This window comes from Chenopodium quinoa, unplaced genomic scaffold, assembly GCF_001683475.1.
Source record: "Chenopodium quinoa cultivar QQ74 unplaced genomic scaffold, ASM168347v1, whole genome shotgun sequence".
Taxonomy (NCBI): domain Eukaryota; kingdom Viridiplantae; phylum Streptophyta; class Magnoliopsida; order Caryophyllales; family Amaranthaceae; genus Chenopodium; species Chenopodium quinoa.
The window spans coordinates 544,675-569,644 of record NW_018742556.1 but is presented as its reverse complement, the minus strand read 5'-3'; the positions used below and the strand labels follow the sequence as shown (position 1 = coordinate 569,644).

The window sequence follows — 24,970 nt, the reverse complement described above, 5'->3', positions numbered from 1 at the left end:
CCACATGGATATTTGCCAAGAAAAATTGGACACGACCTCAACCACTTCTAGCCCCCACTATTATTCAATTTGTAATCCAAAAATATAAACATTGAAAGCTACTTCACCGACCTTATTTACATCAATCTATTAGTTTCTTAACCTCATAAACAACCTCCCTTTTTTTTTTCTAAATAAACCAATTTCTTCATATCACCCTTTTTTTACACCATACACTCTGCCAAGACCATTATGGCCTATAGAGGTCCTTATCCCTCAGGACCATCACCACCTGATCCTTACGGCCCGCCACCGCCACAACCACCAATATACGGTCAGCCACGGCCCGAATATGGGCCTGGCCCACCACCGCCACCTCGGCCTAATTACTATGCTCCCCAACCTCATCATGGGCCACCAGGCCCACCTTCACCTCCTTATTACTCACATCATCATCAACAACCCCATCACCGTCCTGGCCCTGGCCCGGCTCCACCACCCTACATGGACCGTGATCCTTACGGCCCATCACCGCCGTATATGGACCGTGAACCTTATGGTCCTCCTCCACCTCCATACATGGACCGTGATCCTTATAGTCCTCCACCACCGTACATGGACCGTGATCCTTACGGTCCACCTACTCCTTGGCCTCGCCAGGGTGCACCGCCACCGCCTCGGCCTTATTAAGCCAGCTGAAGATGATCATGATCCTACTTCAGAGTTAAATGGATTATGGATTGATATCTCTTTCATCCTCCTTTCATATTCTATAAATAAAATTTTGTGTATCCTAAAGACCTACAGTGTTATTGGTATTAGTATATCTTATTGTATCTGTATGCTCTTCTAGGAAGATCTATGAAAATCAAGCTGATTTTGAGCTATGTTCAATGTTTGTTCAGATTTTTTTTTATATACAAAATAAATCTATGTATTAAGCTTATCTTTAGTTTGGAAAAAAAAAAAAAAAAAAAAAAAAAAAAAAAAAAAGAAGAAAAAGTAGTTCCGTTGCCGGGACTTGAACCCGGGTCTCTCGGGTGAGAGCCGAGTATCCTGACCAACTAGACTACAACGGATCTTATTATTATTAAGGAAAGAATTAATTAACTTAAAGTAATATCTGAAATTTAATTAAATTTTAACCAATCTAAAGTCTTTTGGCGCAGTACTAATTCCAGAATTTATATGATATTAATATATTAAGGAAAAAAAATACGAAGTATATACTTGTACATGCCTACTCGGTTAAACCTTAGAAAGTAGAGTATAAGGTAAATAAGCCTAATAGGATAAATTCAAGTATCTGATTTACACATCCTACATTAATCAGCAAGCACTCAGCTTAAATGATACATCCCAACTTCAATTCATAGGAAAATAACAGATTTATACTACTTAATACAACTTATTTCAACAAATATAAACTTAGTGATGTGAATCATTTTGGAAAAATCGAAAGGGCAGTGGATGCTCAAGGCGCAATCCACACTGTACTCACATACTTACACTCAAGAAGAGGTCGTGGATTTCCGTTATATGATATGTTTGTACCTCAGTTCTTGTGTTGCATCCGTCCACTCTCTGAGCCAGCATAAGGATCGATTATGACATTTATCACAGCAGGTTTTTTCGCTGTGAAAGACTCGTCCAAGGCTGACTTCAGTTCAGCAGGATTCTTGACAAGATAGCCTTTTCCACCAAAAGCTTCAATTAAAACATGGTATTTTGCTTCTGGAACAAAAGAAGTTGGGGCAGGGTCTTCTTTATGAGGGCCTGTGAGCTCTTCAGGACTTCTTCGGTCACCACCATAAACACCATTGTTGTTGAAGACTATAACTATAACAGGCAACTGATATCGAACTACAGTCTGCAGAGAGGTTAAGATGAGATACAAGTTGACAGTGAAAGTTACACAATTATATTCATAGGAATCACTTGGCCATAACAATTCACAGATTATGTTGAAGCACAACTTGTATTAACAATTCACATATTTCTAGGAAATGAATGGGTATATAACCGTAAAACTCATCAGATGATGAGAATGCAGGCAGGCATTTTAGAGAATAACATGTTGATCTTGTAATAACACTACAGTACACGACTTGTTTTGTTCTATTTTTATCATAAAATTACATGATAATATTCAGTATGTGGTTGATGCATAATGTATTAATATGACAATGTTTACCAACACTGTCAAGTTATACTTCACACAATAATATCAACAATACCTAATGGCTTATGCTTTTCATTATGCACACATCACCAAAAAAAAAAAATTTAAAAATGTATTTACCTAGTACAAGATTCAAGATTTAAGTTACTTTCACATGATATTAAACTAATGAACCATTTTAGGAAAAAAAAAAGGGCCTTAATCTATTAGCATTATGCTTGCATAGTTTTTGATAATTTAAGATGTATGTAATTAGTTTAAAGAAGGTTACCCACAAATTTTTACATATTCACATACATAAGATGAATTATTTAGGCAAAGTTAAAAAAAAAAAAAAATAGAAAAAAAAAACTTAGTTTAATATAGCATAATCCTAAAAGACAATAAATAGTGATTTTATTTGCTCTATTAATAATAAAGAGAGCAACAGCAATTACAGCATATTAGAAAAGCAGATGCCAAATTCAGGGTATAGTAAAGCAGCTACAGCATTTGTTGTAAAGTACTAGGCCAATCAATGCCTAATTCCAAATCAAGGGTATGGCTTACAAACTTATAAAGCCAGGAGCTTTTCACCCTTCACAAAACCCACCACAGGTGACAACCTCATGAAAACTATTAGCATTTGGGGTATGCATGGTAGACTGTCACAAATCCAACTTATCATATTTCATTAGCAAAAACAACTGATGGTGTATAAAGAGCTAAACCAATTCTAAATAAAATATTAGATACAAACATGTCAGAGCACAAAACGATCATCTACAGCACATTATAATTGTAACCCACACGCAGGCTCTTTGATCTGTACACAATATTAGAGGTAAAATTGCATCTGCCCTCGTGTTAGTTCTCTGAAGGAACACAAGGATCAGCTGAATCCAACTTGCACATATACAAGACAGTAGAGCAAAGATACAAGGACAGAATTTTAACTTACACTTTTTAGTAAACAATGCAACCAACAAAGCAAACCTATGTGAACATATGAAAATAATCCTAATCTCATATAAGATTTTAATTTATACTAATGCTCTCAGAGCGTTTTTGCTGATTTACAGACTTAAAAATTGCATGCTCACATCACCAAATGTTTGATCCAGCATAAATAAGAAAGTAACACATCTCTGCAATCTACTCTGGACCACTAACACTAATGAAAACAACTAGAAGAATCATCTACCAGATGTTCAGATGACGATGTCCCCAAGGACAGAAAACAAAACCCCCAATACTATACAATAGCTATGGTGATCATAATGTGAAGAGGCTTGAGGATTTGAAATTTGTTGTGCACCAAGCTATGGAAAGGGTAACCAAATAAATAAAAGAAAGAAAAGTAATTGAAAATCTCTACAGTTTCACAATTGATTAGGAGGAACTCAATTGGAGACGAGCAGCAGGCAAGAAATGGAAACACAAGAAGTGTATACTATGAAGTAAAAGATCAATGTCAAAACTACCATTCAGAAACACTATTCACTTCACAATTCAACACTCCCAAGCTTATTAAAAAGTTTTTCAATATTCCCAATCATAGTCTAATTGATTTATGATTCACTATAGTGAACCAAAATCCATAAAAGATGCTAATGACTCTCTGTCTTTGTTAAAGCTCCAACAAAGGCAATCCAATCCTTTTACTATGACAAATTGATAATTACTACTAAAAATGGGAATTCATAGCATGATCTCAAGTAACAAAGCTACATTAGTATCATTCAACAGAAAAACATATTGCACTATCAAAATTAATGATAATCACATAATAAATTGCATTGCATCTATAGATAAACAAATACCACATGATTTCAATGGACCATACAATATAAAAGGCAGATAGGCATACCTCTACTTCCATAGCACTAAACCCGAAACCAGAATCTCCTTCAACAGCAACCACCAAGCGATCAGGGCAAGCCACAGCGGCCGCAATACAGTAACCTAAACCAACTCCCATAGTTCCCCAAGTACCGGCATCCAACCTCGTCCTAGGCTCCGTCTGAAGCAACACAGCTCGCCCAACATCCATAGTATTAGCCCCTTCAGACACCAAAACAGGTGCAGGACTCCCAACTCCAATAATAGCATCCCTAATAATCCTCAAAGGAGTGAAAAAATTAAAGGGCACAACATCCTTAGCCAACTGACCCTCCATCCTAGACACATTATCCTTAGCCTTCTTCGAAATCGCCTCGACCCAAGGATGATTCCTCCCTAAACAAAAGGGATCATCCTTGATCACCTTATTAATCAAACCAACCACCTTCTTAGCATCCCCAACTAGCCCTACATAAGGCTTCCTAAGCTCAATTTCCTCCTCACAAACATCAACCAATATAAACTTGACATCCTTAGACCATTTTGGGGGCTCCCCAAAATGAAGCAACCAATTTAGCCTTGCCCCAACAACAAGAGCAACATCACATTGCCCAATTGCAAGCGACCTCGCCGCGGTTGCGGCCAATTCATGATTGTCTGAGATCAAACCCTTCCCCATTGGAGTGGGCAAGAAGGGCATCCCAGTACTATCAACCAACTTCCTTAATTCATCCTCGGCCTTCGAATACGCAGCCCCTTTTCCGAACACAATCAGCGGCCTTTGCGCGCTCCTCAGCGCAGCCACCGCCTTCTCTACATCGGAAATTGGCGTCGAATTCGACGAATCCGATGATTCTTGTTCCTTTCTCACTTGTTCTTCCGCCTTTGAAATGAGATCCTCTGCCTCAGCCTCCGACACAGTCTGGTGGAGAACATCCGTGGGAAGGTCCAGGTAACACCCACCGGGCCGACCCGAAACAGCCCCGTTCAGAACCCGGAGAACTGCGCCCGGAACTTCGGAAATGGAGGTGGGTTTTACGGATAATTTCGAAAAGGGTTGAACGGCTGAGATTTGATCAAGCTCTTGGAAATCTCCTTTACCAGAATCACGCTGATCGGATGAGCCCGAGATGAGGACCATGGGCCAGGTGTTAATTGCGGCGTTGGAGAGCCCGGCAAGCCCATGGACGCAACCCGGCCCGGAAACAGTGAGGAGAATTCCGGGTTTTCCGGTGAGGTAGCCGTAGGAGGAGGCGGCGTAACCGGCGGATTGTTCGTTGTGGAAGGCGATGAAGCGGATACCTTGGGAAACTGCGCGGGTTGCGACGGAGGTGACGGGGATTCCGACGACGCCGAACATGTGGGTGACGCCGGAATGAGCGAGGGTTTTGGCGACGAGAGTGTTGCCGTCGATTTCCGCCATTGAAGGAGGTAAGTGAGGTCGGAGTTTGTGGTGGTGAGTAAGGTAGTGGATAGGGACGTAGAGTGTGGATGAGTGGAAGGAGAAATAAGGGGGAAATCAGAAATTTTGGGGTTTATATATGAGTTTGTTTTTGTAGTACGCGGTTTATGAGGTTATTGTAGATTTGTAGAGTGAAGTGAATATTTTCTTATGTTCATACAATAATACATGATTACACGAGCAATTGAACATGTAGTAATCTACAAGTAATTGCAATTGAGTGTGACCCAACATTCCGACAAGGCGAGTAGGCGACAATTGATTATACCTGGGGTTGAGTACAAAAGATAGGATAAGGATAGGGAACTAGTGAGTGGCATAAAGATAAATAATTGTAATACCATGTTAAGTATGACTTTATTTAAAAATAAATTTGGGGTAAGGGAATTAGTGACCCAACATTCCTTGTATTCTTACGCTTTCAATTTCATTAAGGTTGAGTTGGTCTTATTAAATTTATGTCATATTCATGTTCATTATACGGAATAACACACCTTAGGTATAGAAATGGAGGGATACGGATTGTTTTTATCTCTATGGACTCAATCATCACCCCCCCCCCCCAAAAAAAAAAAAACTAACACTACATTCCTTCTATCTCTAACATATTATCCATATCCCTTTTTTTTCTCTCCCTATATAAACCCCTCATTTGTGGACATTTACCATGCATATATGATCAAATAATCAATTATATTTGCTCTTTATTATAGTATCCCAACTGTTAATATTCAATATATTTATTAATTTATTATAATCAAATCAAATAATAAATTCAATAACAAATTAGGACATTCTACTAATATTCCTTCATAAAAAAATGTATATTAAGTATCTCCAAAATCGTTTTGCTATAAATTTATATACTTGACTATAAGGGCCTGTTCTCTTCAGATTATTTTCAGTTCAATTCAGCTTCAATAAGTTTAGTTCAGTTTTTGATATCCTTTTCACATAAAATATTCAGTCCAGTTCATTTCAATTCAGTTCAGTTCAGCTCTATTAAGTCCAATTCAGTTCAACTCAATTCAGTCAATCAGAACAGACCCCAAGATTATAAATATACATATTTGACTATAAAATTCCCCTCTTGCACAGTTTATACACATTTTTTTTTTACCTATCTTTTTGTAATTCATACATGAAAAAACACATTGTAAACGTATACTCTTTATTGTTTTTTCACTTCCACATAACAAAAGGTTTACTATGAAGTATATAGTCAATAAAGAGTGCTTTTCAAATGACAAGTTTTGTCATTGACATTTATTACTCGTCTAGTCGTCTTAGATATTTAGGGGCATTAGTGGTTCCTCTTTTTGGGTGAGGAGTGGAAAATATGAAGGCAAAGTTAGTCTAAAAAAAGTTGAGATTAGGTGAACGGCACGCCAAGGAATTGAATGGGAGAAAGCGAAGTTAAAGTTGATAACATCATCCTCAAATCTTGGTAGTTTGGTGATGATTTGATTACTATTTTGTTGATATTTGTAATGGTTTAATGTTGTAATAATAAATTGTATATACAAGTATCATCTTTGCCTTGAATATATTTGCTAAATTGGGTGGAGTAATTCTTTTTCATTCAAAACGGAATTTGTGGAAACATAATAAACTTAACTTTTTCTAATGGAAATATGCATGCAACATTACTTACTTCTTGAAGCAACAACTGATTTGGACAATATAAAGAATTGATGTACGAAATTAAGGTTGTTTGTATGTTCGACAACTTGTACACAATAATTGCAAGATTGGTACTATTGATTAAATCTAATCAATGTTAATTACAATAATATGTATTTGAAGCAGATTGAATGGTAATCGATCAATTATAAGTAAAGTAAATAAGTAATATAATGATCAAAACAAGTCATTTGCTTTTACTTTTTAGTGATACAAATATACATGTGTGTGGTACTTAGTGGTCGCATAAGTCTACGTATGCATTATAAGTTTGTGTTTGATATTTTGGACAAATATTAGTTTGAAACTGTGTTGATTAAGAGAAATCTTCTTAATTAAAAATAATACTCCATATCATTTGACTATTTATGAAGGTTAGTACTTAGTAAGGAACAATAATATTTGGCGGTCCTTACTTCATAAATGCCAAAATTCGTAGTCTAACAACTAAAGGTAGTAATCAGTATAATTATATCACTCGAATCATATTTGGATCTTGTCAAAACAGGTTATATCATGCGCAAAATTGTTGATTTGATTCCAAGTTCACCACCAACAATAATTATACTTCGTAAAACAAATCAATTAATCAATTATCAAATCAAATCAAATCTAATCAGGCTAAATGATTTGGCGTTAGTCTTGCCAAGTTAAAACAACCCAAGTTTTCTTCACCAATTTAGAATTAGAGATTCAGAAAAGAGTTTACCCAATTACCCGTCAATTCATCATACGGGTGACCCGAATTAATCCAACCCGACCCGAATTTCCTGAATAGTTAACTGTCTTCTCTTCCCCAAAATCTCACATAAACCCTACACTTTCTTCTTCATCTTTCTCTCTTTCTTTGCACTTCAATTGCAGAACAAAATTTAAAATAAAAAAATAAATAAAAATCTAAAAAAATGATAAAGAGAAGATTCTACAGAGCAGACCGCGGCGACAACGACAAAGACGACGCATCATCGGATTCTTCATCGGATTCCGAGGTTGAAGTTCGGAGCTCCGATGAATCGGAAGAAGATGAACCAACACACAATCAAGACGAACCCGATTCCAACGTTGATGCTGATGATGATGACGACAATGAAGATGATGTTCCAGCTCCTTCGAAACTCCAACACCCTTCTTCCTCTTCTTCTGGTTCTCTCTCTCTTTTTTTTTTTTTTTTTTTTTTTTTTCTGGGTTTCTTTGAATTTTAAATTTGTAATTGGGTTTTGTTTATTGGTTTTGATTTGTAATGGGTTTTTGTTTATTGGTTTTAATTTTGTAGGGTATGAGAGTGAAGATAGTTCTGCTAATGAAATTGATGCTGAATCAGGAGGTAATTTACTTTGTTCTTCTTTTAGTAATTTTCATTAATAGGATTGATAGATAATGTGATTGATGTTATTTGAAGCTGGAAAGTTTGGATTTTGAATTGGTTCTTATATCCTTGATTGTTGTGAGTTAAGTTGATTATTGATTAGTGAGGCAAATGGTATTCCTGTTCCTGTTAATTTTCATTTTTACATGGGTACTGCCAAATTCATTAGCTATGTTTCAAGTTATAATTTAGATGATTAGGCATTGTTTTTGGCTTAATCGGAAAAATTGAAAACAAAGGAAAAGAGAAAGAGAAAGAAGGCTGTTTGTATTATGTTGGATTGCTGTTGTGTGGTTTAATGCTACTGAGGTAAGAATAAGGTATAGAAGGAGTATTAGAGGCTGATTTTCATTGGTGAGAGTTGATAGTGGATGTTTATGATGATCTTGAGCTTTTGCTTTGCACTGAAGTGCTTAATTTCTGCGCGGCTGCCTTGAGAAGGTGGCATTTTGCTCATGAGTACGGAGTGGCTCTATTAGATTCCTTAGTTACGTGTTATTGCTAGGTTAGAAATATAGATGATCGCAATGAGTAGAGGTATAGTATGCCCTTCATTGCGAGTAACATTGATGATTGCAACTTTCATGGCCAGTTTAGAAATTTTGTGGACATAGGTCAAGCATTTGTGAAATGACTGGGAGGATTCACTATGGATGGAAAAGGTTTACTACTAACTAAATGGCTTCTTGGCAATTAGATAAGTCCATGAGTATTCGTTTTGGGAAAATAGGGGAAAGATTGCTAGGTTTATTCATCTATCAATTGCATGATATGTGCGAGGAAACATGACTGACAGACACTCTTTGATTTGAGCGAATTTCTTATAAATTTCTGTTTTTTCCCCTGTATGTCTAGTGGATATTGATCTTACAAATTTACACACCGTCTTGCTCAAATTAAAAAAGGTATGGATACACAACCAAACATAAAAAACAAACAAATGGTTTGAGTCCATACTTTGAAGAAAAAAAATTACGATAAAAGGGGTGAAAAAAAAGAAGAGAAAAAATAAAACTCTACGAATGGCTGTTCTATATCCATCATCTGGTGTATTTTTGTATGAACATTAATCAGTAGTTCAGTAATATTAAAGCAACTATTCAAAATTTTAAGGAATTCTGTATATTGGCAGGTTTACTCGAAAATGATGATGACAGTGGATCTGAGAAAGATGGTGATCAACTAAAGGAGAGCCTCTTATCCAGCAAAGATAGTGGTGAAACAATTGAGACACAGACTGAAGATCAATCAGCTGTGGATGATCTTCCAAGATGCGTTTTGAAAAGCAAATCAGTATTCAAGTGCAGGCTTTGTCCGAAAATTGTCTGTCTGAACGAGGAGAGTTTGAAAACCCACCTCAAATCCAAGGTTTGACATTTGACCTGAAAGATTCAACATGCTTTTTATCTTGAAATGTTTCTCTATTACACTCACTCTTTCCATTCAGAGACATTCAAGATCACAGAAATTACTGAATGAAGGAAGATTGAGGCGTTATCTCAATAGCGATGGGGAAGAAGAAGTAGTATCTGACGATGATTGTGAGACTCATGCCGAAAGACATGCAAGGATTATTGCCCTGGCACAGGTTTGTCAATTCTCTGCTGGCAGAATTGTGATATCTCCCCCCCTCCCCTGCCCGGAAAAAAGCAAGAACAGGACCTTGTGCACTATCATATCCCGGAAAAAACCCAATACCTCTATTCTTGTTATAGTGACTTGACTATCAGCCATTAGACTTTTGGAAGGAAGGGAAGAACAGTACATTCCTGTTCAAATTTAGCTGAGTTTGGTTCAGTATTCAACAGTCTTTCCCTTAGGGCTTTGAGACATGGCAACATTATCCTCATGAATTTCTTCACTTGTCATTTTAGGACACATCAGTGAAGAAAAGCAAAGGGCGGCAACGGCAAAGACAACGATTAAAAAGAAAGGTGAATTAGTCTCATGTTTTACAATTGAGCTTTATATATATATGTGCACTATCAGATTTTAAAGCGTTGCTTTGTTTAAATTGCAGAAGAATCCTTCGACCGAGCCAGGCTCCGGACAACAGAAGGAGAACCGTGCTAAGAGGAGAAGAAAAAATGCAGATTGATCCGAGTGTTTCATACATGGGGAAGACAGTGCTGTTACATATACACCGTAGCAATTTGTTATAGCCTGTAAACTGTTGTGATACCGGATACTGTTTTGTCATCCAAATTTTACATTCCAAACACCTATAATCTTTTATTCATATCTTGATTCTTGATGTTATTGTATACATTTGCGGGGGTGGTTTGCATAGTTTGTTGCAGTGGCCAGTGGTAGCCTTTCGTTGAAAATTTGTTAGCAAAAATTAATTCTTACCGTAACAAGGTTTATAACCTACTTCAGCTTTGGTTTGCAATATGATTATTTTTGCAAACGGCCAAGAATGCTTGGTAAAATTCAATCAAAAAAGAGAGATTGGAATGATAAACGACCGATCAAATAGTAATACGAAGTTACGAACTGCTATTCTGCGGATGAATAAAAGATCATATTTGAAACCTAGACTAAAAATTTACATCTACGAGTATACAGGCATGAGGCTATAAAATTTATGCGTAGGTTAAATGGGGAATTACATTGAACTAACTGACAAAAGGAAAATATCTAATACTCCGTACATGCTACATTTATGTACATATATAAAGACCAAGTCTAATGAACACCGCTTACATCCATTTTCCGAGTCTGAGAATGAAACATTTCGGCAGTATCTGTAGAGGTACTACAATCTTCTGGTCGTCTGTCTGGGCGGGTACGGATGAATCTTGGAAACCTCATAGAAATACCTTTTGAAGGATGAACGATTCCTACTGCAGCCTTGTGGACAGGTGATACAGTGAGGTCTGCACCTCTTATCTCCCACACCATTTCAGCTGAAAACCACATATCGGGAACTTCATCTGTTCGGTAATACAAGGGCTTCTTGATCAAGATCTTATCTCCAGAGAGAAACTCTTTCATCTGTAGTTCATTAATGGTAAAAAATAAATATTTATCCTTCAATATTATGGATTTATATACTGAAGATTATAAAGCTACTTATGCCAAGGATCAGAAAGACAACTTCATTCATATCATCCCAACTCCCAAAAGAAACACTATAGAAAGTTGATACTCACAGTATCAGTTATAATTGAAAGAAAATAACTATAAATGAGGTCAGGCCCATAGAACAAAAAAGAGATCCAACCAGCCGGCCAGCTAGTAATCACCAAGAGCATTCCATTCCACATGCAGCAAATGATGACCTTAACATAAAAAGATTATGCATCCAATACCAAACTAACAGGGATGGGGATTAATGTTAATCAAGTAGGAAGTGGATCGATCCTCTTAATTTGATTTCTCAAACCGAGAGATGCATGAATTAGGAGCTGATTTCCGAGTGACCAATGATAGATAGGTAGGTAGGAATGGCAAAACCTAAACGAGGAATTCTAAAATAGCCATTAGCTAATCGAGCTTTAGCGCAAAGTTCTCCCTTTAGGACCAATGTCGATCCTAGAGACGCTCTTATATAATCAGTTTTGCTGATACATCGTCATGTATCTAAACCAAAACGACTTAGAATTATGGATCCTGTCTCCTACATTTATCAAAAGAAAAGGTCACAATTTCATTTTTGCCCAACTCAACTTAAAATGTCAAACTTGAAAAACACAAGTAATGAGAGGTGTTGTAGGAGGCAAGTTGATTATACAATAAAATAAGGTAGTTGGCCATGAAGAAAAGAGAGAGATATAGGAATTTGAGGGTAATAGTTACCCAACCTCCCTAGAGTAACTTATATCACCTTTTTTTTGAGGGAATTCTCCTTTCTTCACCTCATATCACACCATCACTACATAATTTCCTTACAATCACACCATTACTATCTCCTCCTTCCCTATGTTCACTTTCATTTTGCTTAATTTGACTTTTAATTCCCTAATAATACATTTCCCTCAATCCAAGCATGCCCTTAGTGGTACTAGTTACTGCTCTATCACTCACCTAACACCTTGAGTACAGGACCCTTCCCAAAAAAAAAAAAAACAAAAAAACAATGATATGTGAAAGGGTGGGGGAAACAAAAGGTCTATTCTCTCATAGTTTCATGATCTTTGACATCATGTGAATCAGTCATTAACTACTTGCCAATCTAAAAGGGGACATTCTGAGTGAAAACTCCTAATTAAAGTATTGTGCACCTTTCAATTTATAGTCTGTAAGTCTGGAACAATCCATCTTCAATTACTCCATACATTTTCAGAATTTCCCCTCAACCCACTCTTTCCCCAAAGGCTTAAACAGAAGGGGAAAATTTTAAAAATTTTACTAGTAAAACCGTCTTGACAAGACTTCAGCAGAACAAGCCAGAATATATTACCTCTTTGTAAAAAGCATCAGTAAATCCTGTCATAACACGGCATAAACTTTCAAATTCCTCTGTATCAGGATTGTAACAAGCCATAAGAAATGGACTATACCTGCAAAGATGATTCAAACAATGATTAAAAAATAAAAAATAAAAAAAAGATATAGAAATCAAATAGTCAATTCATATTGACATTGTGATATATGCCGCACTTAAAAATGTATCACACTGCTATCATGAACTTAAATTCCAAGACAATCATGAGAATTTCGATGCACAGTAGAATTACCATCCTGCCTTTCTCCCATTGCCATGCCAAGCACCAATGGGAACTAAATCAAGGGAGTCCCCCATACCGTCCATATAATCTCGCTTTACCTGAGGAAAATAGTTACTGTTAAAACTTAACAGACCCCATAACGATTTTTTTATCAACATTCAACATAAATGAACAGTGAAATAACCCAGACAGCACCTTCAACCATGTATCAGCACGCTTTGAAGCAAAGTAGCCAGCATCAGCATCTAGTGATTTAACAATAATTCCTTCACAAGAAGACTGGAACGCATCTTCAAGAAAAGCATTAATCTTTATCACTGTGGCTTCACAGCCTGGACGAGCTTCATCTGCTTCCACCTGGGGACCAAGGGGCTATTTTCAAGAACGGCCATTAAAAAGGTCAAACTCCATCAATATTCAATCAGCAAATAAAGCACTTACAGTTAATTCCTTTGCGTATTCCAAATAACCAGGCTTTTCCCCTCTAAAAAGATCGTTCATGCCTATGCATATTTCAAATTTCAGAACAATATTAGATCAGACACCCCGCATAATATTTATTTTCTCATTGGAAAAGAAAAATGAATAATCAAAGGATAAAAAATGCATACACTGCCGTCTTTGCCTGAGTGGGCAAGGCAACAGCCTGGATCACATAATTTATTTTAAGTCAGCACAAAATTGCATAAATCTAATACAAAAATAATTTGGAGCCAAAATGAAATATATTCAAGATTATCTATAAAACAGAGAATTAATCATCAATTATGAAAGGGGAAAAAAAAAAAAAAAAAAACCCTTTTCAACTTAATATAGAGATCAATAACTCCCACAATACATTTTCCTCAAAAAAAAAAAAAATAACTCCCACAATACAGAAAGAGTATTTGGAAAAGAAGGAATGAAACTGGGAAAGACCACACAATGAACAGAAAACATAGAAAAGAAAGGCATAAAATGAAAATACATAAAATCTAGGCAGAAAAGTCTAGATGATTACTTCTGTCCATTGACGAACATGACATCGAACACATAGACACAGATGTCAACCTGCAATTCCGCAATTTTGGGTGAATGAAAATCATAAAACGAGCAAAAGGGGGAGGGATTTGGAGTATCTTTAAAATGATTTTTGAGGCCTTGGACATGATGATCAAAATATCCATCAATATGAATTTCTCTAACCTAATGCGAAGTATATTAGTATGAAAACTCCCTAATAATAAAAACCTTTATAAAAGAATAACAATTAAAATTCAACCAAAAAATGTCATCAATAAACATTTTTGAGTAAGGGTGACACTGAGCACCTGACAAACTTTTAGGTTTTCATAAGTCAGTAGAGAATTGGACAAAAAAAAAAAAAAAAAAAAAAAAAAAAAAAAAAAAAAAAAAACAGACATGATCACATATTCACATCATTGGACTATCCAAGGAACAGATATATAAAATAATCACTTGCATCACGATGAAAGGATGCTAGGAATTAGCATGGTTTCTGACCAGATTACAGCTTTAAATATGGCAGAAATTAGGAAGAACAATGATGATTATATTGATAATAGGTGAATTACACTAATAGAAGGATAATTCCACTTCTAGAGGTGGATTCTCTCCTAATATGAGCTTTCGAGAGGCTCACTCTCTCCCAATAACATAACCTCAATAATATTCAACATGATGATTATTCCTCCTAATGAGGTCTATATATAGAAAGACTCTCCTAACAAACTCCAGCTTATTCCCCAAGTCACTAATAATAGACTATGACTAATATGCCCTTCTCCCAAATATTGATTCCTTGCAAAGGATCTAGCAGGTCCATATGAAATAGGACAAAGTGAAGGATGAATGGCAAGATATCACTTGTACTAACTGAAGGATGAATGTGCCACAAACTAAGTTACTAGTTAAAAAAAGATCCTTAAAAAATGATTGTCAAAAACCAACCAACCTCCAAATACAATAGCTTTCAAGAAATATATGGAAAAAATATTATGAAGCTTATAAAAATAAATTAATAAATAATTGATGAACCTTTATTCTATCCAATGAAACCGAGGAAGCTTTACTCCCTCTCTTTCTGGAAGATAGTTCTTGAAAGGATATAAACTTGTTTTCATTCGTGCGATCAATTCCAACCACCTGGGAAAAAAAAAAATCTTTACTCAAACAGAAAACAAAAGAGATGTTGACCACACAAGCAAGGGGACATGGAATACCTCCGCATCTATAATAAAAGACTTTGCAGAAGGTTTACATAAATCCTGAATAATGTGCACCAAATCCGGGAATTTTGAGGTCGTCTCATCCCCCTTTCTTGAAAAGATGCGCACAGAACCATTATCAAGTTTGTGTATTTGAGCACGTTGACCATCATACCTATACAAATGCAGAAACAATCAGAAAGCATTCAAAATAACCTCTAGGAATTCTATTTACTTCTTATTCTATACTCTCATGACACATCACAGGTAATTAATCAAGTTCTAGAACAACTTTCCAACAGAAGGTTTCAATGTATTAATTGTATCTTTTATTAAGTTTCTCTTCAGCCACAAAAAGTCTCAGATTAAGACAAGTCAAAGAAAAAATCATGGCACCCGAAGAGCCTAAAGACAGTATTTCACACTTCCACCTGGTGCATTTAGTATGAGTATCAAGTTTGTCACAAAAACCAAATAAGTATAATATCATAGAACATACAGGAGAGCATCATCAGAATAATCTATGAACTCAGATGTGCATGGGAGACACAAAGCAATGACTAATGAACAAACCGAATAATGAACTTACTTGTACTCACACGTGAAAGCTTTATTCTGGAAAAGCTTCAGTGCTTGCGGAACCCCATTAGTTATTCTGTTAAGAGTGAAAGCAAAAGGGCAATAAAATACAATAGAGCACGGAAAAGCATATCATTAAAAAGAAAGTATCAAAGAAAGGAACTTACTTAGCAAGCATGGGCCTGATAGGAATGCCTGGTACCATAGCCAGCGCAGTGGTCGAAAACTTTAGGCCTTTGCTCATAAGAGAAGGCACCAATATATTCTTCATAACAAAGACGCAAATTGTATCAGAAAGTATATAACAGACAACGAAATGTATTAAACTATGACAAAAGTCAAGTAAGAAATTGGACATCCCTAAGTATAGCTGAACTAAAAAATAACCATATGCATATTCATCTAATGTAGCAACACAAACTTATTATTAAATTATTAAACATTTACCATACACGTTCACAGATTAAGCAAATTGAACATTAGAGAAAATGAAAAAAAAAAAATAATAAATAAAAAAAATGAGAAGACGGAGAAAGAGCACACTGCACAACTTACCAAGTCTGGAAGAATATTATAAGCTTCAACAACAGCAGCAGAAAGGCCCTACAAGCAATAACAAATCTCCAAAATAAGAATGTAAACATGTGACCTGAATTGACAATTTCACATCTAATATAAAGTAACAATGAGAGAGAAAAGGAATAGATCATTCCCATTGTTGACTACTGACATTTATTGTGCCGTGTGCCAATAACTCAAACAAATAACTTCTAAAATCAACAGTCAATACTGAGATAGGTGTCTGACCTGAAGCAGTTCTTTTTGATTTTTTCCTGCCCCATCATAAAAGTTCAAAGTAACTGCTTGAGCCAATGCAGGAAGAACTGTTCTCATCATGGCTCCAATTCTAAGGTTCTTAACCTGAAAGCAGAATATTTTCAATATATTTAACAAGACTATTTCATGTGCTGCTTAATAAATATATTGACCTAGGAGCCTATGCTGACTTAATTGATGTTTAAACAATAAGCTATATTATCAAGATCATACACTACTATTCTTGTTGTAGATATAGCATAACTATGTAAGCATCACCATCTTCAAAGTACTCACTGATTATATAATCATAAGAATCTTCTCAACCAATACTGAGCATATGAACCAATGAAAACATGTTTAGTTTATCTTTAAGATGATTTGAATTTGTTTATGAATTATAACAGCATTTGACTTGACCCAGTTCCATCCTCTTATCCTACCCTTTTAGATTATTGAAAAAGCAAGCAATCTAATGTTGCATTGGAAACAAGTGCGATTGTGCAAGTAAGATGACCAGAAGGGAAGCTGGCAAGAGAAGAAAAGGCCCAAGACAAGTAAAAAATTATCAGGTGGTCAAGCCTGCTGTCAAATCTCAAAAAAGAATACAGAAAGACTCAAAGCAGTCAGCTTCTCCATATAGGTGTATGTAAAAAGGATTTCTTTCATAACTCACCAAGGTTCTGACAAGAAACTTCATTTCCTTCTCTCTGCAAGATCGCATCATACTTACAATTAGGCCTTTTCTCCTACCCATGCTTCCACTGCCTGTCTGTACGCTGACCATAGATAGGCACAATAGCAAACATCATACCTTGAGCTAAAGATGTAAATAAACCAGATATGAATCTTACCTAATTTTCCGTAGTATGGAATATACTTCACGTATCAAAAGGGGTGAAGGAGGAAGAAGTAGTGACTGTGATTGCCGACACTCTTGTGCAACATCACCTATTAATATATAATATCAATATACCATGCACATAATTATATGCACAAAGATTAATCATAATGAGACAGATTATTGAGTAGCACATACCAAGATCACCAAGATTGTTGTACCTTTCTCTAATCTTAGCTCTATTGGTTCCACATGCCTCTTCAAGAGCAGATGCGACCAAACTCCCACCGATGTTTAATTCCTACATTTAGATTAAAGAAACAAAATTCGAGGCATTTAAATAATAAATTCATAACAGCTTGTTTCCTATTGCCCAAATCCAAACGACCAACACCACCCAAATCACATAGCAGTTGTATAGGAATTAACGACAACAAAGATAAATCAGACATGAAATTAGAGAATTTCAATCAGCAAATTACATAGCTATCACAAACATAATTTCCAAGTAAAGCCAATAGATGCCAGGTCTTCCCATCTCAAGCATAATATATTAGTATCATTATATATTTTGCAGAAATCTTCAAATACTCAGAACTACTCATTAAACAATTGTTGAAAAATGTCCAGAGAAGTCTATTTTGATTTAAATACCTTCACCTACTATCCTTTTAAATCACTTAGGTTCCGTTTTTGGTCTCACTTTAGTCAATCCAAATTCCTCCTTTTATAAGTTCAAGACCTTATTCTGTTTCAGGTGAATTATTTCATTAATATTCACCCTTTATTATTTAAATTAAAGGAACTCTTGCAAACAAACATAATTAATTTACTTCGTTTAATTTAAGCCCTCTCCAAAGAGGGTATTTGTTTAAGGGTAAGAAATTATAAACATACATATCCTAAAAACAACACTTGGCATTCCAAGTTTTTGCCAAATGCTGCGACACGTAGGCAACAACTATACATAGCCATGTTAGATTAGACGTTAGGTAAGTGATATCGGATAAATTTTTCAAAATACTTTATTTTTAAATTAACATACATGGAAAAAATAGTGAAAATTTTATTTTTCTAGATTTCCAAGAATATAAAGTATTTTTAAACTGTGTACATACTAAATTTGTAATGATTTCAAAATTAACATAATAAAATACTACTGTAATACATGTAAATTTAACATTCTAATCATAATGTAATAAATACATAACCAGTTTTCAACCTTATATGTAATGTCTACAAAATACTAAGAGTATTACTGATTTACTGGCTTAACACCACAAATAATTAAAAATTAGCACAATAATAAATAATTACATGTATTATATTCTATTTGATTTAAATATATATTTGTCTAATAAAGATCTATATGATAGTACTTCTCTATTTACTAATAAAACTACAAAAAGTACAATATTGTATAAATCAATGACATTGTATGTCTAAATTCTCCAAAGGGATTATATGTCCTTTATAGAGTACTCCTGTATGATAAAATTTAGCATTCAAGCAAAAAAAAAAAAAAAAAAAATTATCCTAAAATTTAATCAACACCCCTGGAACAAAACTAGTATTAAATAAACCTAGACCACTTCGATCCTACTTCAAGGATCCAAATTCCAAACCGATTGGTGGTGGTTGTTTCATTCACCGGAATACCTTTTCAAATTATAGTAGGTCATACTAATTAATGCTAAGCAAATTGTTACTAGAAAGAAATGAGAATACCACCCTATATGTAGTATTATTACAAAGAAAAGAAAATCTTCTGCAAATATAGAGCAATTTATATAAAGCAAGTTGTTCACCAACCATATTCTCATGTTCAGCCGCAATCTTATCAGTGCAGAGATAAATAGCAGGTAGGACATCCTCTGGAGACAAAGCCAGCAAACTGCATGCAATTAAATGGAAACTCTGAAACTTGCAAACTATCTGTTTCAGAAGAAAAGATACCGAATGGAACAAAAAGAACTAAATGTAAGTTATATAACTGATACACAACATAGCACAAAACCTTCTAAACATATTGGAAAGCATAGAGGTAGCTTTAATTTTTCCCTTTTCACCTTCAACAATATCAAAAGTCCGTGCCAAATGTAAATATGGAGCAGGCTGACCTTGCTTCCAGCAAGCTACATGAAGTGCACATGAAATTAGCACACACTGCCCAGGAAAAGAAACAGAAGCAAACCCAAGACTGCAAGAATTTAAATATAAGTGAAATTTTAAGGCCAACCATGTTCTATTGGAGAATACTTCTCTGGTGGCAGTGATACATAGTTAACAGCAATATTGTCAACCAATAAATCTTGTGCCAGTTGAAAATTTTTGTTGCCAGTTTCAGACCTTTCTTTCCCTTGGCAGGAGAGGCTCTCATCCGGAACTTCACAGGGTAGCAATTTGCTATTAACATCTATACTTTTCTGATTACCACCAACGTGAGCTTCAGAATTACTGTAATACATGTCTAGTGCCAAGCCAACATTTCCTTCAGCCTTTTGTAACAGCTCAGCAGCATAGTTTTTCATTGATTCGCTACCATCAATGATCTGAATAAATTGTGCCAGCTCTTCCTTATAACATACAGCTGAATGTTCAGAAGATAAATTCGTGTCTTCGGTACTTGTCCCAGACAGGGGACCAGCAATGCTTCCCGGACAAACACTGCTATTTTTACTAAAAAACTTGGTTATTGTAGATTGTTTTATGCCACCAGAATCAAGATTTGAGTTAATTTTCCCTTTCTTACTCTTCTTATTTTCAGAATTTTTCTTTCTTTTTCCAGGAGAAACACTGCTTGCAACTGACTGCTTCAATGGAAGAAACTTGGCCTTTTGATTAGGTGACTTCACTAGTGTCTGCAAACTGTTATCAACAGAACAAGGATTAATAAATGTTGTGGAATGACTTTCTAAGTTTGACAATGATGAAGGGAAAGGTTTTCCGATCTGCTCATGAAAATCTGTTTCATGTTCATAAAAATGAGAAACTGCATCAACGATATTTCTTCCATATGTTTTGACAAGTTCTAGCATCTGATCTACAGAAACCCAAGTAGGCAAACAATCCCTAAGCTCTTGCATGATCTCCTCCTTTTCCTTATCACTCAATGAGGCTACAATATGTGAACCAGGATCGTCCATAGGAACTACGGAACACGTGGAACCAAAGTCAGTTTTATGTTCGTTATTCAATGTGGACACATCAAACTCCTCTTTGAAATGTTCTACACCTTTGTCCAACTCGGTCAACGGATCATCCACCTTGACCTTTGCTTTTCCCTGATAAAAACCCATCAAAAACTCTTGTTTATTAGCCATCTCATCCACCAATCCTGCAAAATGCTTCTGCATTTTAATAGCATGTTTACTGTCCACATTCTCAACATCAGAACCAACGGTAGGAAGTACACGCTTAGGCTTCAAAAACCTCACATATTCTCTAAGCTCATTGTAGTTTGAATGCTCACTGTAAGGAACCAGATGAATCTCAAACAAATCTTTCGTCCTAACTGCAAACTTATTTCTCTTCACTTCATAAGTCCACCCAGTAGGAACAAATCCCACAACCTTCTTATAATCCTTCTCAACCATAATTTCACTCACCTTCACAAAATTAGGCCGAAAATACGGCCAAGTCTCACCCAACACATTCCACCCAACAACATGAACATCACTAGCTAACTCATCTTCCGTAAACACCCCATCATCCTCATAACCTAAAGCGCGCAAAATCCCCATTTTCCTACTATCTACATGTATCTTACAACCACACCTACGCGAAATTTCCAACAAAATCCTCTCCTTTCCAATTACATAAGTCGCAACAAGAAACAATACATTCTTCCCATCATCCCTATTCTCACTCCTAATCCTATCAATCACACTAACTACATAATCAATCGATTCCTCTTGCAAAGGAAACACAAATTTCGGGTCACAATACGTCGTATCAAGAAAAACAGCATCACAACCAACAAATTCACTCAATTTAGGCATCAGTTTCATATCATCACAAAACCTAAAATCACCAGTATGAACATAACGCTCAAATTTGCCACCATTAACAGGAACCTTAAACAAAAATTGAACAGCACCAGGACAATGATTAGCATCAATTAGGGTTACCTCACAATCATCGATGATCACAGTATCGTCAATCGGTAAACCAACAACAAGCGACGCCGAAACACCGAGAACTTTAACGACGAGACGAGCGGTGGTTTCCGAGCAAAAGACGATGCCGCGAGACCAAGTTGAAGTGAGTCCGGTGTAGTGATCGGAGTGGAAGTGTGAGAGGAAGTAGGAGAGAGAAAACTCGCCGGAGTTTCGGAAGCCATCGACGATGAAGCGGGTTTTGGGAATGAGTTTTGAGGGTGGGAAATTGGCGGGAAATTGAGGAAGAGATGATGGAAGAGGGTTTTCCGATTGAAGGAAGAGTTCGGAGGAATTTAGAGTTAGAGTTTTGGAGGTTGACATGGTGGTTTTAATGGCGGATTTAATGGTGGTTTTAATGGCGGTTTTAATGGCGGTTTAATCGGAGCATTTTTGGAAGGGGAGGTGTTAGTTGAAATGGTGGTGGAAAATGGAAAATTATGGATTTGTGCGCCAAAAGAAGTTACTGTATGTTTTTTTTGGGGAACTAGTAGTCCAGAAACCGGTTACGATGAAGATATAAATTGCCCATATTTTCTGGCCCAAATAGCCCATTGGGCCAGATTATTTGCAGCATTATAAGTAGTAATGTAGTATCATTAATCCTAACGCTACTTAAAACTTCTAAAATTCAAGACATTTTGGTCACAATTCACAAGACTAAACTCACAAACTCACAAGTTCACAAGAATAACAATTCATCACAAATTCACAATTCATAAGGGTTGATATTGAGTTATAGTTAAGTATAGTTGATATCTCCGTCCCCTTAGTTTTGTCCCATAGATGAGAAAAAATAATGGGTCCAAAATATTGGTTGTGAGAGATAAATAGTGGTCTCTATAAGCATATATAGAATGGAGCGTAAATAAAGAGACACCTCAAAAAGAAAAGTGGAGCCAAAATTAAGAGGCGAAGGGAGTAATACTTAAGTACTGGATACTACGGAAGTACGGAGTAATAATACTTAAGTACTGGATACTATGGAAGTACGGAGGTGGATTAATTTTAAAAAATCACATCAAAACTAAAAGTGAGTAAAAAAAACATGAGAAAAACAATATAATTAGATATAGGAAGATAATGAAGTGTTGATTTCATGTCCCCTCAATTCTTATGATGATGGGTCGTTAAACACAATATTAGAGTTATTTGAGTCTAATCAACATGGAAATTTTGAGGTTTATTCTCCTATTTGATTAAATAACAGTTGATAATAAAATCAATTTACCACCTAGCCTAAAACTATGTGTTAAGTGTCGAGATAATTGACATAATATGGAGGCAATATCGATCTCATATAAGTATGGTTTGACTTTAGGTATAAGTCATGAGTACCTACATATTACAAATAAGGACCGCCTATGAACAATGTTTATTAATGTTTGAACATACTTGTTCAAACATGGTATGAACTACAATATGATTTTCCTACCTTATCTTCATTGACGAGGTGATTAATATTATGATGTTGATGAGCACCTAAATTCCAATCATATAAAAAACACTATGCAAAGGGCAGATCATGAGATCACTAGCATTTTCTTGCATACAAAATAAAAGTAGTTACATTTTTATTACGTTGATAGTTGTAATGTATACATTAAATATAGATTAAACGAGTAGCTAGTACGAAAAATATTAAATTATAGTATCAATAATTCATGAAACTTATAATTACTAATACATTACTTGTACTTAAACTGGTGAATGATACTATCTTGTGACGCGACAACCGGAAACATATCTATATTATCAAGAAAAATATAATATATAGTTTTTATGAAAATTGATCTTATATGAATATGTAAGGCCATATTAGTAGAGTGTATAATTCCAAAGAAGCTCAACCGAAGCTGCGATATCGACTTCTCACCGGCTTAATCTATCGATCATGTGCTGTGTGACATCCTACCTCTTTTCCGAATGTACGAATAATTCTCTCTTCTCATCATACATTCTCTATTTTACATACTGACATAAATATATAATTGTTTTTAATAATGTTAGTACAATCATGTTTGGTGATCAATATTCTTCATTTTATAAGATTTTTGAGATTTATTTATTTAATGACTACACATTATGACTACGTAATCTTTGGTATATTATTATCATCACTAATAAACATCCAAGAAGCAGGGATCATGTTTTTTTTTTTTGTTTTTTTTTTTTTTAAAGACAGAAGCAGGGATCATGTAATAATTCACTACTTGATTTTTTTTTTTAATAAAAAATAAATAAAATATTATTCAAGTTTATTACTTCCGTATTATTTTTTACATTATGATTATTATTCAAGTTTATCAATATATCATTGAGTACATAATTTGTTCACTTTTTGAAATTGTTGCTACTTAATTACTATGCATTAAGATTATTATTAAGTTATATTTGTCTACAGATTATTATAATTAAGAATAATCAACTCTATATAAATTTTGATCAGAAGTTTAGAACATGTGTGATGTGTGTAGAGACTATATTTGATCGATCCATGTTCGTTGAAGTAAGAAGAGGAATGATGAATTGATGACTAACTTATAAGCTTGGTATGAAGGTGTTAGAGGACCAACTCAACCAAAAGCTTAAGCTGATGGTTGAGGCCCTACAAATTATTTTTTTTATTGATGGGATATTAATGTTAATTATTTTTTCTTAAAACCATTATTAATTTTCTGTCAAAAAAAATATATATATATTATTATTGTTATCAACGACTTCTCCAAATGTTTGTTTTCTCCATATACTACATAATCTCGTATTCTTGTTAGTTTCCTATCTTGCAAGTTGCTTCATTCCATCGTTACAATAACATGAAACCTATGGAGACAGGAAACATCATCGATCAATATATCCTTTGATGGAAGTATGGAACATTAGTAGGTTTACCTTAAACAAACATACATATAGTACATGCATAAACGAAAGAATGACTAATATTGACGAATAGTGATTTGGAAAGTGGAATAATTTGGTAAGAATCCAATATCCAAGCCATGTGAGTTAGACTGAGATGTAATAACCGTGTCAAATCTTTACGCATATTTTGTCTAACTTTGACAGCCATCTTTATTTTCTAATCTAACAAGCAAAGATACGGAGTAAATAAAATAAAAATAAAAAAGTCATAATCATAAAACAAGGAATCAAATCAGAAAGATACATTGTGTTTCGGATGAAAACAATCGAATCTCGGAAGAT

The 24,970-nt window shown here is 35.2% G+C and overlaps 4 protein-coding genes and 1 non-coding gene across 8 annotated transcripts; 2 read left to right on the top strand and 3 right to left on the bottom strand.

The window, feature by feature from the left end:
• Window positions 1-231: 231 nt before the first annotated feature.
• LOC110720300 (extensin-like) lies at window positions 232-669 on the top strand. The gene has a single exon (XM_021899302.1). The coding sequence runs from the start codon at window positions 232-234 to the stop codon at window positions 667-669; it is 438 nt and encodes a 145-aa protein (XP_021754994.1).
• Window positions 670-985: 316 nt separating this feature from the next.
• TRNAE-CUC lies at window positions 986-1,058 on the bottom strand. The gene has a single exon. It is a non-coding gene; the product is annotated as a tRNA-Glu (tRNA).
• Window positions 1,059-1,155: 97 nt separating this feature from the next.
• On the bottom strand, window positions 1,156-5,591 carry LOC110720354 (2-hydroxyacyl-CoA lyase-like). Its single transcript, XM_021899375.1, has 2 exons — window positions 4,011-5,591; window positions 1,156-1,849 (listed from the first exon to the last, which is right to left on the bottom strand). The coding sequence occupies exons 1-2, from the start codon at window positions 5,403-5,405 to the stop codon at window positions 1,535-1,537; spliced, it is 1,710 nt and encodes a 569-aa protein (XP_021755067.1). The 5' UTR covers window positions 5,406-5,591; the 3' UTR covers window positions 1,156-1,534.
• A 2,150-nt stretch (window positions 5,592-7,741) lies between these two features.
• LOC110720353 (RNA polymerase-associated protein LEO1-like) lies at window positions 7,742-10,838 on the top strand. The gene is made up of 6 exons (XM_021899373.1): window positions 7,742-8,270; window positions 8,401-8,451; window positions 9,626-9,861; window positions 9,941-10,081; window positions 10,368-10,427; window positions 10,514-10,838. Exons 1-6 carry the CDS (start codon window positions 8,033-8,035, stop codon window positions 10,589-10,591), a joined length of 804 nt encoding a protein of 267 aa, XP_021755065.1. The 5' UTR covers window positions 7,742-8,032; the 3' UTR covers window positions 10,592-10,838.
• A 160-nt stretch (window positions 10,839-10,998) lies between these two features.
• LOC110720351 (DNA ligase 6-like) lies at window positions 10,999-22,307 on the bottom strand. Of its 4 annotated transcripts, XM_021899370.1 has the most exons (19): window positions 19,849-22,300; window positions 19,627-19,744; window positions 19,422-19,503; window positions 17,808-17,910; window positions 17,623-17,719; window positions 17,445-17,547; window positions 16,760-16,873; window positions 16,508-16,555; window positions 16,120-16,217; window positions 15,963-16,028; window positions 15,389-15,548; window positions 15,204-15,311; window positions 14,167-14,216; window positions 13,778-13,812; window positions 13,608-13,669; window positions 13,362-13,523; window positions 13,176-13,264; window positions 12,899-12,998; window positions 10,999-11,490 (listed from the first exon to the last, which is right to left on the bottom strand). In XM_021899370.1, exons 1-19 carry the CDS (start codon window positions 22,088-22,090, stop codon window positions 11,182-11,184), a joined length of 4,146 nt encoding a protein of 1,381 aa, XP_021755062.1. In that variant the 5' UTR covers window positions 22,091-22,300; the 3' UTR covers window positions 10,999-11,181. The 4 variants fall into 4 exon arrangements, 3 of the variants coding, with proteins under 3 accessions (XP_021755062.1, XP_021755063.1, XP_021755064.1); XM_021899371.1 differs by lacking the exons at window positions 10,999-11,490; window positions 12,899-12,998; window positions 13,176-13,264; window positions 13,778-13,812 and having other exon boundaries at window positions 13,398-13,523; window positions 19,849-22,307; XM_021899372.1 differs by lacking the exons at window positions 10,999-11,490; window positions 12,899-12,998; window positions 13,176-13,264; window positions 14,167-14,216 and having other exon boundaries at window positions 13,398-13,523; window positions 19,849-22,307.
• Window positions 22,308-24,970: the final 2,663 nt, after the last annotated feature.

Coding starts and splice junctions, on each gene's coding strand:
- LOC110720300 (XM_021899302.1), top strand. CDS start 232: ATGGCCTATAGAGGTCCTTATCCCTCAGGACCATCACCACCTGATCCT.
- LOC110720354 (XM_021899375.1), bottom strand. CDS start 5,405: ATGGCGGAAATCGACGGCAACACTCTCGTCGCCAAAACCCTCGCTCAT. Junction 1,850..4,010: donor TTAGTGCTATGGAAGTAGAG/GTATGCCTATCT, acceptor ACCTCTCTGCAG/ACTGTAGTTCGATATCAGTT.
- LOC110720353 (XM_021899373.1), top strand. CDS start 8,033: ATGATAAAGAGAAGATTCTACAGAGCAGACCGCGGCGACAACGACAAA. Junction 8,271..8,400: donor CCCTTCTTCCTCTTCTTCTG/GTTCTCTCTCTC, acceptor TTAATTTTGTAG/GGTATGAGAGTGAAGATAGT. Junction 10,428..10,513: donor GACAACGATTAAAAAGAAAG/GTGAATTAGTCT, acceptor TTTAAATTGCAG/AAGAATCCTTCGACCGAGCC.
- LOC110720351 (XM_021899370.1), bottom strand. CDS start 22,090: ATGTCAACCTCCAAAACTCTAACTCTAAATTCCTCCGAACTCTTCCTT. Junction 16,874..17,444: donor AGTTTCTTGTCAGAACCTTG/GTGAGTTATGAA, acceptor TTCTGCTTTCAG/GTTAAGAACCTTAGAATTGG. Junction 13,265..13,361: donor GTGCTGATACATGGTTGAAG/GTGCTGTCTGGG, acceptor TATTTTCCTCAG/GTAAAGCGAGATTATATGGA.